The 15,235-nt window shown below is 37.8% G+C and overlaps 1 protein-coding gene across 2 annotated transcripts in view; it reads left to right on the top strand.

Moving 5' to 3' along the window:
* The window catches only part of NEBL (nebulette), a 144,005-nt gene that overhangs the window by 38,640 nt on the left and 90,130 nt on the right, over positions 1 to 15,235 (top strand). For both annotated transcript variants that reach the window (XM_036761958.1, XM_036761956.1), the window contains 2 exons: positions 6,442 to 6,543; positions 7,545 to 7,646. In XM_036761958.1, the coding sequence (XP_036617853.1) occupies positions 6,442 to 6,543; positions 7,545 to 7,646 (204 nt within the window). The remainder of the gene's footprint in view (positions 1 to 6,441; positions 6,544 to 7,544; positions 7,647 to 15,235) is intronic.

Genomic DNA, 15,235 nt, shown 5'->3' with positions numbered 1-15,235 from the left:
TATGCTCCTTTATGTATTATCATCTTGTGTTAGAATGTAAGCTTCTTGAAAATGGGGATTGTCTTGCTTTTTGTATTTTATCCCTAATGCATACTTTACACTAGGGGTGGGGAATTTCAAGGGGGTTGTTCTGTGAAGTTTGGATTCAGTGAAAGGACCACACTTGAAGACATAGAAGACCGCATGTGGCCTCGAGGCCACAGGTTCCTCACCCCAGCTTTACACATTGCCTGGCACATAGTAAGCGCTGAATGCTTTTTCATTAATTTGTTCATTTGTGCTATTGGACAGAACACTGGGCCTGGAGTTAGTAATACCCAAGTTAAGATTCAGCCACAGACTCTGAGTACAACCTGGGCAAAGTCATTTAACCTCTGTTTGCCTCAGTTTCCTCATCTGTAAAAATGATAATAGTACCTGTGTTGCTGGGTTGTTGTGAGAATCAAATGAGATAGTATTTGTAAAAAGCTCTTAGCATAGTAATTGGCTTTTAGGCACTACATAAATAATTATTCCTTGCTCTTCATTTTCCCTTTCATTCATTCATTCCCTATGTGCCAGGCACTATGCTAGTCACTAGGAATACAAAAATAAAGCAATCTCTACTTGTAAGGACCTTATTTTCTGGGGAGAAGGTTTAAGACATGACTACAAAGAGAAAGAGATTCCAGATCATACACAAAGTAAATTTCAGAGAGAGCTCGAGACTGCTAACACTTGGAGGGGGAATGCTTGTCAAGGGTTTTAAATTAGAGGTAGCAATGAACTTTGAAGGAATCTGGGAATTCTAAGGAGGAAGAAGAGGAGGGAGAGGAATTAAGACCTTTCAAAGATATGGAGGTGGGTGATAAAAAGTAATAATCAGGAAAGCAGACCAGTTTGGTTAAAATGTAGACTATATGATGGAAGGCAGTCTAGACAGATAAGTTGGAGTCACATTATGATGGACTTAAATTCTAAACAGAAGAATGTGTATCTTATCCAAGAGCCAACAGAGTCACTGAAGCTTCTTAATAAGCATGAGAATGACACTTAAAAGGGATGGCTTCTGTGCTTTAGAAATTTCATTTTGGCGGCTGTTCGGAGGGTGGATTGCAGAGGAGAGAGATTAGAACAATACATTGTGATGTGGTTGTTGTTACCTTTTTCTTCTTTATGGGAAAAAGGTCTTTTGAGTGTAATAGAGGAACATCTCTTGGCTTTGGTTGGCCATTTTATTAAAGTATATTATAGCAACTTGATAGAGTGTAGCTGGAAGATGGTTAATAATTTACTAAATTCATTTGAATTGATCATTTTCAAGGAGACTTCTTATACATGATGCCACTCAATAAAAGTGTGCTGTCTGGACTGATGGATGCTTCCTCAGTTCAATATTAAAGAAGCTAAAGAGCAAATGTATTCCTCATTCATTCTGAAGAGCAGAGGGCCAAATTAATTTCCTCCTTTTAAAAACGTGATCATCTTTTAACCTATTCCCTTTCTTTGTTTTGAATTTTCCAAATATTTTAAGACTTATTTCCTCTTTTCTGATAGCCTTAGTCACATTTAGAACTTGCTTCATGTGTATGCACATCTGCAAGGTGCTTTGAGGGCTTTTGAAAGCTTTTGATACCTTTTTGTTGTTGTTAGACAAGGGGGAAGGGAAGATGCTGGCAAATGAAGTGTGATGGCCTTCTGTCCAAAGGAAATCTGGTCATCGTGTCTTCCTCTGTCATCTTGCCACCAGCAGGTCAACATCAGCCATACATGATTACTGTCATTAAATGAAGCTACGGAAAATTAAACCCCAAATCACTGAATCCTTTGCTTGTGTATGTTATTCTGGCTTCTTGGTCTTTGGAAGCTTTTCTGATGTTCTCACTTTCTCTCTTTTCCCTTCCCATTACGTTAAAAACCTAATGCCATAAAAAGCATCACACTAGACAGGATAAGATCACATCTGGTATAAAAGAGGTCAGCCAGGTGTCCCAGTGGGAAGGGTCAATATTGAAGCTTTGAGGTGACTTGAGGAAATAGGAAACATATTTTTTCTTTCCTTGGCTTAACTCTGACAAACTACTGTTGTGCTGCCTAACATTTTTATTCTCACTGGAGTATGACAGGCCTCAGGATGGAACAAATACCTACTGCAGACATTTGTAAAATGTTAGATGACTTTCTCTCCTATGTAAGTAATAGGTGCTCTGGGTTATGGTGGCAAGGGAGGGAGGGTGGAGTGGGAAGACAAATAATTCACTTGCAGAAACATATTGCTGTAGACCTGCCTTCCGACATCACTGCAAAGGGTGAAAAATAAAAGGTTGTCATTATCCTATGCTTTCAAGGAAACTAGCTATGAGCCTTTATTTCATGCACCATACTAGTGGCACACAGAAATAGTGAGTAACTACACTTTCTTCACCTCTCTCCTCTGAGACTCTGTGGTTTTTTCCTTGGGTTTGAATGTAGCCTTCACTTGAGTCTTAATATCTGTTTTGAACCACAAATGCTGGGCTTTAATTTGTGATTTACATGGATGGCAGGGCACTGTTCACAATCCATGCTCCTGCTGCCTTTGTGGTGTTCACCTCTCTTTATGTGGTCATTAGACTAAACAGCATATCATTAGATAAGCCTATAGAAAGCATAGATTTCAAAACACAAGGGTTTCCATTTTCACCCCCCCTTTTTTTTGTCCAACAAAATGGCCGTTCTCCCAACCTACAATTTTCCTATGAATGTAATAATCTGGAAGCATTTAGTTTGGGAAGTGGGTGATAATTTTGGATCATCTTTCACCTGAGAATCCGTCACTTACGAAGCCTAAATTTGACTCACTGTAGGCTGAAACTGATTTGTCATCATCTCTATGAGGTCTCCGGCATTCTAAAGTGGCCCTGTTTCAAATGACTGGAAGTTTGAACTCCATCACAAAAAGAAAGTTTATTTTCTAGTTCATTTTCTTATCTAGCAATTTAATTATTCTGTGTATGTAAGACTGCAACAGGTAAATGTCTCAATGTCAACAATAGAATATTGAAAGAGAAGACACACTCGCTTAAATTGTACTGAAGGGAAATTCTTGGACCACATCTGTGATTAAATGCGTTCTTTAAAAAATGCATTTTATCTTAAGATGTAGGTTCTTAATCTCTTTGTGTATATCATGGAAATGCTTTGGAATTCTGGCAAAGTTTATGGACCTCTTCTCAGAATAATGTCTCTTGCCTGTCTTTATAATTGAAGGAAGTGCCAAGTTTAATTAGTGAAAATGAAGATGCAATTTTCCCTCATCCAACTTCATGGGCCCCCTGGAATCTGGGTCCTTGGATCCCAGGTTAAGAACTTGTCTTGTGAAAGTTGTCCTTACGGGAGTGAACAGGACATGAAATAGACACTTCAATTTAAACATGGAATTCATGGTAAAGAAACTGCCAAAGAGAGGGGAAACCTTAGTTGTGGTGAATTTACAGGTGAATTTTATCAACCATTTAGAAAATAATACCTGTACTACTCAAGTCATTCTCAAAACTTGAGAAGGAAAACATCCTACGGAATTCCTTGTATTCTTACAAATGTATTACTCATCCTGAAGCCAGAGAAAGATAAAGCAGAGAATGAAAGGAGAGAGAGAGGAGGTTAAATTAAAATTGATTTGAATATTATGTTTCAATTCCTTATGCTATCTTTGGTTTTGAAAGGCAAAAGAGAAATACGATTGTTTTTAAACAACATAATCATGAGCTAGCTAAAGGGGACAGACGAATAGTTACATGGCTGTTGTCTAGGAAGTAATTCTGTCAATTAGTGAAACGAACATCCTTCTCTGAGGCCTCGTTAATCCTCCTTCTTGGTCTTGCTGTGTACCACCTGCTATGCTTTGAAATATGAAGACAGATTTTTTCCCTTTTATTCACCAGTTGACGGTGGTTTTTTATTGTAGTACTTTCATGTTAGAGTTTTCTGTAATTTCATAGATGTGGTTACTCCTATCTGACCAACTATGTGGGTAGGTGGTGGAGGGGGTAGAATGTCGGACTTGAAGTCAGGAAGATCTGGGTTCAAATCCTTCTTTAGACACTAGCTCTGTGACCTTGAACAAATCACTTTCTCAGCCTCAGTTTCCTCATTTATGTAATGGGAATAATGGTAGCATCTGCCTCCTAGGGTTGGTGTGAGGTTTGTGTAAGCCTTTAAATACTCTATAAATGCTGTTGTTACAACCTTGATGCAGATGACCAGTCCTTCTCTGTCTGCTAGTGGGCAGTCTTACAGAATTGCTGTAGCTGAAGCACTTCACATGGTGGCCAACTTTTCTAGTGATGACCCTTTCTGAAACTGCGCAGGCTAAGTCTCTAATGGGATACTGACACATTCTGTTGCTAGGACCATATTTGAACCCTTTTAAACTTTGTAGTTATTTTTTAGTCATGTCTGATTCTCTGTGACCCCATTGGGGTTTTCTTGGCAGAGATACTGGACTGGTTTCCCATTTCCTTCTTGTAAGGGATTTTTTTTGCTGAGTTTTTTTTTTTAGTTCAGTTTCCCAGCCTCAGGCTAAATTGTAAACATCTGAAGGATTAATTCCCAGTAATCTGAAGTTGTGACACATTAAGGGCTGAGGCATGCGCCTTCATGCTTTATGGCACTAAGCCTGTCAGATGCTGAATTTTGGTGCTAAGCATGCCAGTTGAGCCAATTAGATGCTTTGCACTTGGGCTCAGCCAATGAGATGCTGAGTAAAACTGTATGTAAGTTGGAACCTTGATCCTTGCATCTCACTCCTGAGAAGAATTGAAAAGAAGATGAAGATGAGACTCTTGGTAGCGTTATTTGAAGCTCCCCTCCCCCCCTCCCCCAGCTATGAATGTGAACCCAGAGGAAGGAGATGAGCATTGAGTGTGGAGCATTGAGAAGGCTAGGCGCCAAGCAGCAGAGGCTCACTGAAGGAGCCTCCTGGTTGTGAAAGTGAATTGAGCTGAAGGACAGAGACTTGCCCACCGGAAGGAGGCTTAGCTTAAGCCCCTTTTAGAGCTCTTGTCAAGGAGCCTCCAGGCTTTGAAGGTGAATTGAGATGGCAGTGCTGATGATGTGTGTGGATGATGTTGTTGCCCTGTTGAGAAAGAAGCTATGGGGGCAGGAGCCCTTGGAGCCTGTTGTCAGACAGGAGCAGGAAGAGCTTGGAGTGAAGTGTTGAGCTGAGACACAGAGCAGGATCTAGGCGGGAGCCAGGAGCGGTCAGCCAGCCATGGGGCTGGAATTAAGCCTCGAGTCAAGATGAAAGAGGACTTTACTTGGACACTGTTTGGATTGAGGAGATTGTAATTTACTGTGACCTAGGGGTGGACAGTGTGTTGGTAGTTTCTGGGACCCCGTAAGGTTGTGTTGTGCTAGGGAAGACCCTGGCCCCCCCCATTGTATAAACAAGTGTTTTGGGGAATGTAGTGATGTATGCTATGTGCCTTGTTATGTGTGATATGTGTGTGTGTGTGTATATATATATATGTGTATATATATGTATATATATGTGTATATATGTATATATACACACATTATATATATATATATATTAAATGATATGTTTTTTTTTAAGGATGTCGCTACAAATGTTATGCTTTAGTTCATTGGATAAGGTTTAGTTTTGAATAGAGTGTTCATTATACTTTGTGATTAGACCCTTAAAATTATTCACAGCAGCCCTCAGATATGCTGCTGTGATTGACATTACACTTCTCCAGATCTTTTAACAGATGAGGAAACTGAGGCAAAGAGGGTTAAGTGACATGCTGGAGGTCACACAGCTTGTAAGTGTCAGAGGCCACATTTGAACCCAGGAAGATGAGTTTTCCTGACTCCAGGCCTGACACTTTATCTGTTAGGCCACCTAGCTGCCCTATGTATGTTTGTTTTTCCCCACTTCTCCTCTCCCGTTCTCTCTCTCTTACATAACCCATACCTGTACGAGTGCTCACTGTAGTTGGTTTTACAATGATTTCCTTAATTGCTGGGCCTGGATGCAGGAGTGTTCTAAACTCAGTATAAACATCATTTTAAGAAAATGTCTGAGCTCCTTTAGGTCAGACCCTTTGGGCAAACCGATATAATCCAATAAATAATTCACCTAAAGCAAAAATGAGCTGAAATGGATACTCTATTAGCAAAATATTAACCTCTGTGAATCCGGTTGCCAGCGTAATGTTATGCAGATACTTAATAGAGAAGCTAGACTTGGAGTCCTGCTAGCTCTGAGCTGAAAAGTGAGCTTTGGCAAGTCATGTAAACCATCAGGGCCTCAGTTTCCTCACTTGTAAAAATGGCATAATACTACTTGCAATACCTACTTCATGGGGTTGTTGTAAGGAAAGCATTTTTCAAATCTTAAAGCACTATACAAATGGTAGTTATGATGATGACGATGATGTATGAACATATTTACTAATGAAATTTTGTCTTAATCAGGTTTCTTATAGGAAGGATGCAGAGGATAATCATAAATACAATGCCGGGATTGACAGATCAGACATCAAGATGGCAACCCAAGTCTCCAAGATCATTAGCAATGTAATTCACCTTTTGTCATTCTAAAGCTGAAATAATTTTCCCTGTATATCCTAGAAATTTTGTTCCTGTTTTAGTAATTGTTTTAGGGATATTTTAGTAATTTTAGTAATAAAGAATAGCCGTTTGGAAATTGCCTGGTTAATTTGTTCAGTGTTGACTACTTACCTGGATTATTCAGGTTCCAAAGTGTATTTTAGGGCCATAATTAACCATCTGGTCATGAATATTAATAGGTTTTAAATGCAAAACTTTCCATGTCTCCTCCTCAGCTAGAGTATCAGGAAAGGAAGTATACAGTTGGTGGAGATCATATTCACCCTCCTTATCTTGGGGCTCAAGCTGAATCTACAGTGTTGACTCAATTCTTCCCTGACATAGATTCTACACTTTTAGCTGTGTCGATCCTGCCCTTTCCTCCTCTACTTTTTAGAACACTTTCACCCTCCTTCAGGTCCTAGGTAAAATTCTTCTGTTTTAAATAAGCTTTTCTTTGCTAAATTACTTTCGCCTTTTCTAAACAACTGATTAAAGGGTGAAAAAAAATTTGCTGTCAGACACATTAAACTCTCCTCCAAATTTCTTCTCCTTCCTAGCCCTATGAGAACAATATCATTTGACTGAGTTCGTCTGGTTAACCACTTCTACCAAGCCAGTTTCTGTGAATGGATATAGCCCTATAGGTTTCCTGCCAACACAAAAGGTTATTTATCCTGATAATTACCATAATTTTCCACCTTTCATAAACACAGTCATGAGATGCATAACATGCTAAAAGGGTTACCAAACCTGGTGATTTAAAAATTGAATTAATTTTAATAACTTTTAATAGCCATCATGTTATATTTTTTATTTTGTTTCTAAAGAAAAATCCATTCCTATTTTAATAGTTATTGTTTAGCGTCAATTTGTGGTTTTTCTTTTTTGCTTAAAAGGGTTAGGACTAACAGAATTTTTGATTGGTAAATAGAAATGATGCTAATTCTTTTGTTCATTCATTGTAGGCTGAATACAAGAAAGGAAAAGGAGAAATGAATAAAGAACCGGCTGTGATTGGAAGGCTAGATTTTGAGCATGCTGTGGAAGCTTCTAAACTTTCTAGTCAAGTAAGATGGCAGTGGAGGCCTCACAATGACTTTATTCAGAGATCTCATTTCTTGTAACAGTAAAATATTTCATTTTTGATGCTATCTTTGATTCCATGAAAATGCAAAGAGAAAATTTCTGAAACTAATTTTATCAGGTAGGATTGCAATAGTTGGTAAAGTTCAGTATTTTAAAAATTACAATAAGGTACAATTTGAGACCAAATAAAGGCTTCTTCCTTCCTAGGCTCAAATCCTATTCTCAGTTAGTAGGAATATCCACTTCATCATACTTTCTGGAATTTCTAGAATTTACAACTGATTAAGGAGTTTCCTGCCCCCAAACAATCATAAAACATTTAGTAATTAATTTCAATAATTTAATATTAATTGTAATATTTTGTTAACTATACATTTTAAAATAAAACATCTATTTTCCCTGCCACATTTTAAAACCATTAGTCTTCATTTCCATCCTTTAAATATAAGAAGCAGCATGGGATGGTAGCATAGCAGAGGGCTAGCTGATGAGTTAGAATAACCTAGTTTCAAGTTGCCCTCAAATTTTCTGTCTGTTACCCTGAGCAAGTCTCTTAACTTACCAATGCCCCCAGGCCACTTTCTAATACTGTAAGGTGCAGCACACTGCTAGTTTGGTTTGGTAGAGAGGGTTTCCTCACTACAGTCTCCCAACACCGATGAAATAAACCACAGGTCCAGGCAAAGAATCTTCACATATTCAAAAGATACCAGAAGGTCTTAATTCTGGCTTTTCCAATTAAATGTTTTTATTTTAATTTTTTAATTTTATTTAATTTTATTTTTAGGTCCACCTTCATTAGGACTCTAACATATTTGTCTGACCTCTTTTCCAGAGGTGGTTTGGTACAGAAAGAGCTTTAGAGTCAGAGAATTTGGGTTCAAGTCCTGTCTCTGCAACTTTCCTGCCCGTGTGGCCTTATGACCTCGGGAAGAGCATTTCACCTCTTTGGGCCTCTGTTTCCCCATTTGGAAAATGAGAGATTCCAAAACAAAGTGCTGAAATAGATTAAGCAGTCATTTTTAAGCATTTTTTTAACCTAAAAGTTTTGGTCTTGAGTGCTCAGACACTTAGTGCTAGGGTTAAGGGGATGAGAGAGGGTAGCTAGGAAAACATAACTTGAAAGTTCATCTGACATGACCCAAGACTGCTTCATTTCTTCCAAGATACACACTCTCTGTTGTTTCTCTGTGTCTCTGTCTCCCCTCCTTTTCCCTTCTCTCCTTCCCACCTCTGTCCCTCTCTCCCTTCTTCTTCTCCTCCTCCTCCCTTCTTTCTTCCTCTTTCTTCTTTCTTCCTCTTTCTTCTTTCTTCTCCTTCTTCTTCTCCTTCTTCTCTTTCTTCTCCTTCTTCTCCTTCTCTCTATCTCTCTCTGCCTTGTCTCTTTCTTAGTTCTATCCTTTTCATCAGATCTTGTATTTACACATATATATATATATTTTCATGAATATCCAAATATGATGTAAGCTCTTTAAGAATAGACACTATTTGTCATTGCAGGAGTAGTATTTAGCACAGTATCTTGCACTTCACAGTAGGCACTTCACAAACTCTTGTTGAATGGAGCTGAATTGCTGGAGAGCCTTGATAGCCTGATACCCTACAAGGGCCACAAGAAAAGTGATGGCTGCACTTCAGCTCTTGAGCATCTGATGAATATATTCCATCCTTCATTGGAGAGTTATTGGCCAGCACTAGGGGTGGTTGATATAATTTTTCCATTCTTCAGTGAGGATTTTATAATTATAGATTCCCTCTCATTGCTTCATTGATGAGAGATTATGTGGCCAAGAGTCATCCTTGCAGGTAAATAAATGTAGAGATAGGAGAAAAATGTTGGAAGAGTGTGGGATAAAGAAAGAGCAGTAAGAATGGAGCAAGATAGGACCAGGAGGATCATAAGAAAGCAATGACAAGAGAAAGGAGTGTTATAAGTAAATAAGAAACGAATGATCAAAAGATGAGGAAGAGAAATAACGGAGTGAAATTGTTCCACATGTTGAAAGATCTGAAAATTAAACTCTCTGTGATTTAATAGAGAAAAGGAACTAGAATGAGAGGTCAATCCTTGGATCATAGACCTATAGTCCATCATGGGGCCCATAATGGAAGTCTTTGCACCTTGTACTTCTGTGGCGTAGCCTTCAAACAAACCCTTGGTCACCTCCACACTATAATGATAATCAACAAACATTTATTAAGCACTAACAATGTGCCAGGCACTGTGCTGAGTGTTGAAGAAAAAAAGGTAAAGCCAAAACCATCCCTCCTTCAATCAAGGAACGAACATTTTCTAGAATGGGACTTCAGTAGTGATTTATTTATAACATTTCTCTACTTATAAGTTTTTCTTATAGTCAGTTTGAGAAACCATTAACTCAGTGGGCCTCAGTGATATTTTTGTCTGACAGAAAAATACCCCAATAGCAGCTGAATATTGCCTCAGGCCATGACTGACTTTGAGGAACAGTTAGGAAGGAGACTATAGGCAAGTGGGCTATTGAGATGGTGACATTTATTCTCACTGAAATATTTTTCTAGCTCATCTTTTTTGTCTTCTCTTTTGTTCCCTGATTAAACTAGTTGCACATTCCCTTCATCTCAATGAAAAAGTTAACAAATATGTTCAATAATTTTAATTTGTCTTTTCTATATTTTTTTCCTTTATACATGTACTATGATTTCCCTTCCATGGTCCTTATACTAGTTATTAAGTGAAAGTGATCCTCGTATTTTAGCAGGCAGTGATGTACGTGGAGAGCAAACTGTGGTTAGTCTTACCAAACTAGAAAGTCTCAGAATACAAGGCTAGCGATAAACCATATCTGTTGTCCCAATCCCCTCTTAACTAAATTTATGGAGGCTAATCACTGCAAAGTTAGCCAGGAGGTGATTAATTTCTTTGAGAACAGCAACTCATGAATACTGTATTTTAAAGTATGTGTGGGGTTGTCACCTCTGTTCATAAAAAGAATTTGAATGCCTACCATGATACAATCACACGGATCTTGTATTTTGGAATCATAGAATTTCATTCTGAGTTGGAAGGGACTTTAGAAACCGTCTACTATAACCCTTATCTGAATAAGAATCCCTTCTACCATATACCCCCAAAGTGATCATCCAGCCATCGTTTGGTAACCTCCAGCAAGAAAGAACCTACTACCTCAATACAGCTTGACTCAGTTTTGGATAGTTCAATTACTCGGAAGTTTTACCTTGATCTTAAGCCTAAATTTGGCCCAACTTCCCCTGATTCCCTTTGGGGCCAAACTGAACAAGTCTAGTCTCCATTTCACATGATAATTATTCAAGAATTCTAAGACAGTGTTGAGGTGTCCCCTATATCTTCTCTTCTGTTGTTTGAACATCCGCAGTGCCTTAAAATGATCTTCGTGTGATAGGAGTGACCTCCAGGTCTTTTGTCATCTTGGATGCCTCCCTTTAGACGTTCTCCAACTTGTCAATGTTGTTCCTAATATGCACTACCCAGAACTAAATATTGTACTCCAGATGTATCCTAATAAGGGTGTAGACACTATTTTGGACACTATGGTTCCCTTTATGTACTGTACGATCACATTGGCTCTGTTAGTTGCTTTACCACACATAGCCTGGAGTCCATTAACCCTCCCAGATCTTTTTGCGATTAGGTGCTGTCTAATTTAATCTCCCCCGCTTGGGAAGTTGATTTAAAAAAACCTTATATGTATAAATTTATACTTACAAACATAATTTTTAAACGTATATATATACATATATGTTAATATTCTTTTTCAATCCTGACTCACCTAGTGTGTTAGCTATCTTCCATGCTTTTGTGTCATCTGCAACTTTAATATGATTATAATCTCTGCCTTTATCTGGGTCATTAACAAAAAGATTAAACAGCACAGGGTCAAGCACAGATCCTAGATCTCTCCTTTCAAGTGATCATAAAGCCATTAATTGCGTAATCTTTGGGTCTGGACATCCAACCAGTTCTGAATCTACCTAATTGTAGTATTGCATCTCTTCATCTTATCTCCAAGAAAAATAAAAGGATGGTTTTTTTCCCTCTCTTTTTTTGCCTGGCAGATAAGACATATACATAGAAAAGAGAACAGGCTAAGGAGGGGGAACGACACATTCCTAGAGATAGACTATGGGACAGAAGTAGAGACTGCAGCTTGTAGTGAAAGTGCTTTTAAAATTTTTTAAGTCCTCCCCCCAATTATATGTAAAACAACTTTTAACATTTCATTTTTTTAAAGTTTTGAGTTCCAAATTCTATTCTTCACTTCCTCCCCTGCAAGACAATAAGCAATCTGATATAGATTATATGTGTGCAGTCACGTAAAAATGTCCATATTAGTCATTTTGTGGAAGAAAACTCGAACTTAAAGAAAATGTGAAAAATAGTATGATTTAATCTATATTCAGATGCCATCAGTTCTTTCTCTGGAGGTAGATAGCATTTTTCATCATGAGTTCTTTGGGATTATCTTAGATCATTGCATTGCTGAGAACAGCTAAGTTATTCGCAGTTGTTCATCGTATAATACGGCTGTTACTATGTATAATGCTTTCCTGGTTCTGCTCACTTCATCCTGTATCAGTTCATGTGTGAGTCTGTCTAGGTTTTTCTGAAATCATCTTGCTCATCATTTGTTATAGCACAACAATATCCCGTTAACAACCATATACTAATGAAAGCACTTTGAGGAAGATTGGACAGAGCAATAAAAAATTCCCAGTGCCCTCTTGGACAATGGTCTTGCTAGTGTATTTTGCATCTCCTAGTGAGGTAGAAGAAACAAGTGTCTGAATCTCTTAACCCTCAGGAGGAGAGAGTGAGAGAAATGTGTTAATTCCGACTGAGCTACACTTCAGGGCAGAGAAAGGGAGAAAAAATGCCCAGAAACATAAAATCATCTTCTCTAACCAAGAAATAATAGCAAAAGAGAAAAGCTGAATCTCTGTTGAAACAAAACAAAAACCTCTCTACTCCTCAGTATCAAATAATTTATCAGTATATTTCAAACTGCAGAATGCATATATAGCATTGACATTTCTCATTTTTCTATGGTAGGAATGCCTTAGAAGCATTTCTTTGTTCTAGAGTGTCTATTTTCTTTCTAGCGTGGCCATGCAAGCACTTCTTCCTTTTCTACATAGGTCAGCTTAGCTAGTGGCACAAAAACATTATTACAAAGCGCTTAGAAAATCTTCCTCAACAACAAGCTTAATTTTCTGTGCAAGAGAGATTGAGGAAAGAACACCTGTGGGGTCCTGCTTTTAATTGTATTGTCAGGTTTGGGTCTGGGAATTACAGACTGGCCTTGCATGACAGCAAAGTTAGACTTTTGCATGATAAATTCTTGTAATATGCTCTGCAAATGGTGTGATATTCAGGCCTTTAGGAAACCAGGAGGATATTTTCTCTTTCTATTCCCAGGGATAAGAAAAAGGGAAATGATTGGGTTTTCAGAAAAGTCGAGTCATGTCTTGAGGTCACTTGTTTACTTCTTCCTGCTTCTCCTAGTGAGACTAATTCAATATTTACATTTGCCACACAGAAACATTATTATCCTGTTAATATGTCTTTCATGGGCCCTCTCATAAATATACTACCCATTACCAGTAGGTTGGTCACTAGGGGTTGAATTTTTGACTATGGCAGTCCATGAAACAAAGAAAAATGTAATATGTCCCTTGGTCTTGTGTAACACACTTCCTCTTCTATAGTGACATTGCAGAAAGCAGGGTGACGTGATTTTTAGATTGGCTTACGTTAAACCAAATTTGTGATCTTTGTCCAACCACAACCACTGAGTTCTCCTATTCTGGGAACCACATAATGTTGGAACCTAGAGGAAACCCCCTAGCATGCCAGGTGGATCCTATTTGGCAAAGTCATGAGAGGACATGAATGAAAGTTGCGTTGTGTGGGAAAGCAATGTTTGGTAATGATCTGCTCCTCTGGAGGTGACCCACACTGTCAAGTCACAGGTCCTCATTTCGTTGAAATAATCTCATGCATTTGTGTACTGATACCAACTGAGACATAATTATTTTTTCTATAAAAACTACTTGTTTAAAAGTCACTACTAATGCTCAGTATTAAATATAGCTTATTAATTCTAAAATATAATAAAAACCGCTACTAATATTCAGTATTAAATGTAGCTTATTAATTATAAAATATAGTAATCAGTTTGATTGTACCTCATTTCATTGAAATAATCTCTTTATTTCTGTACTGATACCAAGTGAGGCTCATGATTTTTTCTATAAAAATTACTTGTTTAAAAATCACTCCCAATACTCAGTATTAAATGCAGCTTATTAATTATAAAATGTAATAATCAGTTTGATTGTAAATTGTACTATTCATTTATAATTGGCACAAAATCTATATGCTGTTAATTATTTTTATAGAAATGACTGCAGAACTGCTATTTTGTTTAAAATTAATATTTCAGTTTTAATAGTAAGTTCACAGAAAGCCCTGAATCATTATTATTCTCTTTTGATTGCCTCTTTCTATAATCTTTTAATTCCATCCCAAATTTCTGGGAACTGATGGCTTGTAGATAAATTTTATGCTTCATTTTGTTATTTGTTTACTCTACATTTCATTGACAATCAAGTTACAGTTACGGGTTTTCCATTTAGATCCTGACATGTATTTGTATGAGCATGATAAATGCTCTAAGCGTAGTGGCTGATTTCTGGGCTGCCCTCCTTGCTGAAGGATTGTGCCTTCCTAAGTCCTTTGTAAATCTGAACAGTGGGTGATGTCATCCATTTGTGAAACCCAACACTCTCAGTAATGAAGGCTTTGAACCATTTGATTTAGAAGCAGTGCCTCAGACCTTTAAATTAAGACACTGGTCTGTCCTGAAGCATGACAGCATTCCTCCAGTAAGGAGGAAGTTCGTTGCAGTGGCTTGTTCAAGCGTTGGGTTGAATGGAAAACCTGCTTGGGTTGTGTATAAGTATTCTTTAGCAAACTTTTAAGGAGTGGATTCTACGTGCCTTCTCTACACTGAATGTGTTCTATCCATGAATGGATAGAAATCCTCAGTTTGGATAAAGAACTTGATGCATGATTTTTATAATATGATTAAAGAGCAGTCATATTGTTTGTAACATTTGAACCCAGATCTTCTTTACTCCAAGCAGAACTCCCTATTATACAATGTTGCCTCTCCACAGGAAGAATATTGGTATTAAAAACATGGGCCTTTGTTTCGCATAGATTCCTGGAGTCCGAATTTTATGACTTCCTAAAGGCAACCTAGCAGAGCCCAACTTGTTGTCCATTTGTAATGTCTATCCAAGATATACACACTTGATAGATAAGATCTATAGGTTATCTGTATGGCAACATATTAAAATTTTGTTTTACATATTTGGTTATTCCTATGTGAAGAATTAGACAAAACTCTTTTGAATGATTCTGGATTTTGTTGGGAATCTTGATTACACAATCAACAATAATCTCAGGCCCCTTAGTGATAGATAAAGGGTCAGGATAAGAAGTGGTGGGGCATACTGGAATGAAAAAAATTGACACCATTATCCC

This window comes from Trichosurus vulpecula, chromosome 5 (genome assembly GCF_011100635.1).
Source record: "Trichosurus vulpecula isolate mTriVul1 chromosome 5, mTriVul1.pri, whole genome shotgun sequence".
Classification (NCBI taxonomy): Eukaryota; Metazoa; Chordata; class Mammalia; order Diprotodontia; family Phalangeridae; genus Trichosurus; species Trichosurus vulpecula.
Note: the sequence above shows the minus strand (reverse complement) of the source record. Positions and strands in the feature narration are given on the sequence as shown.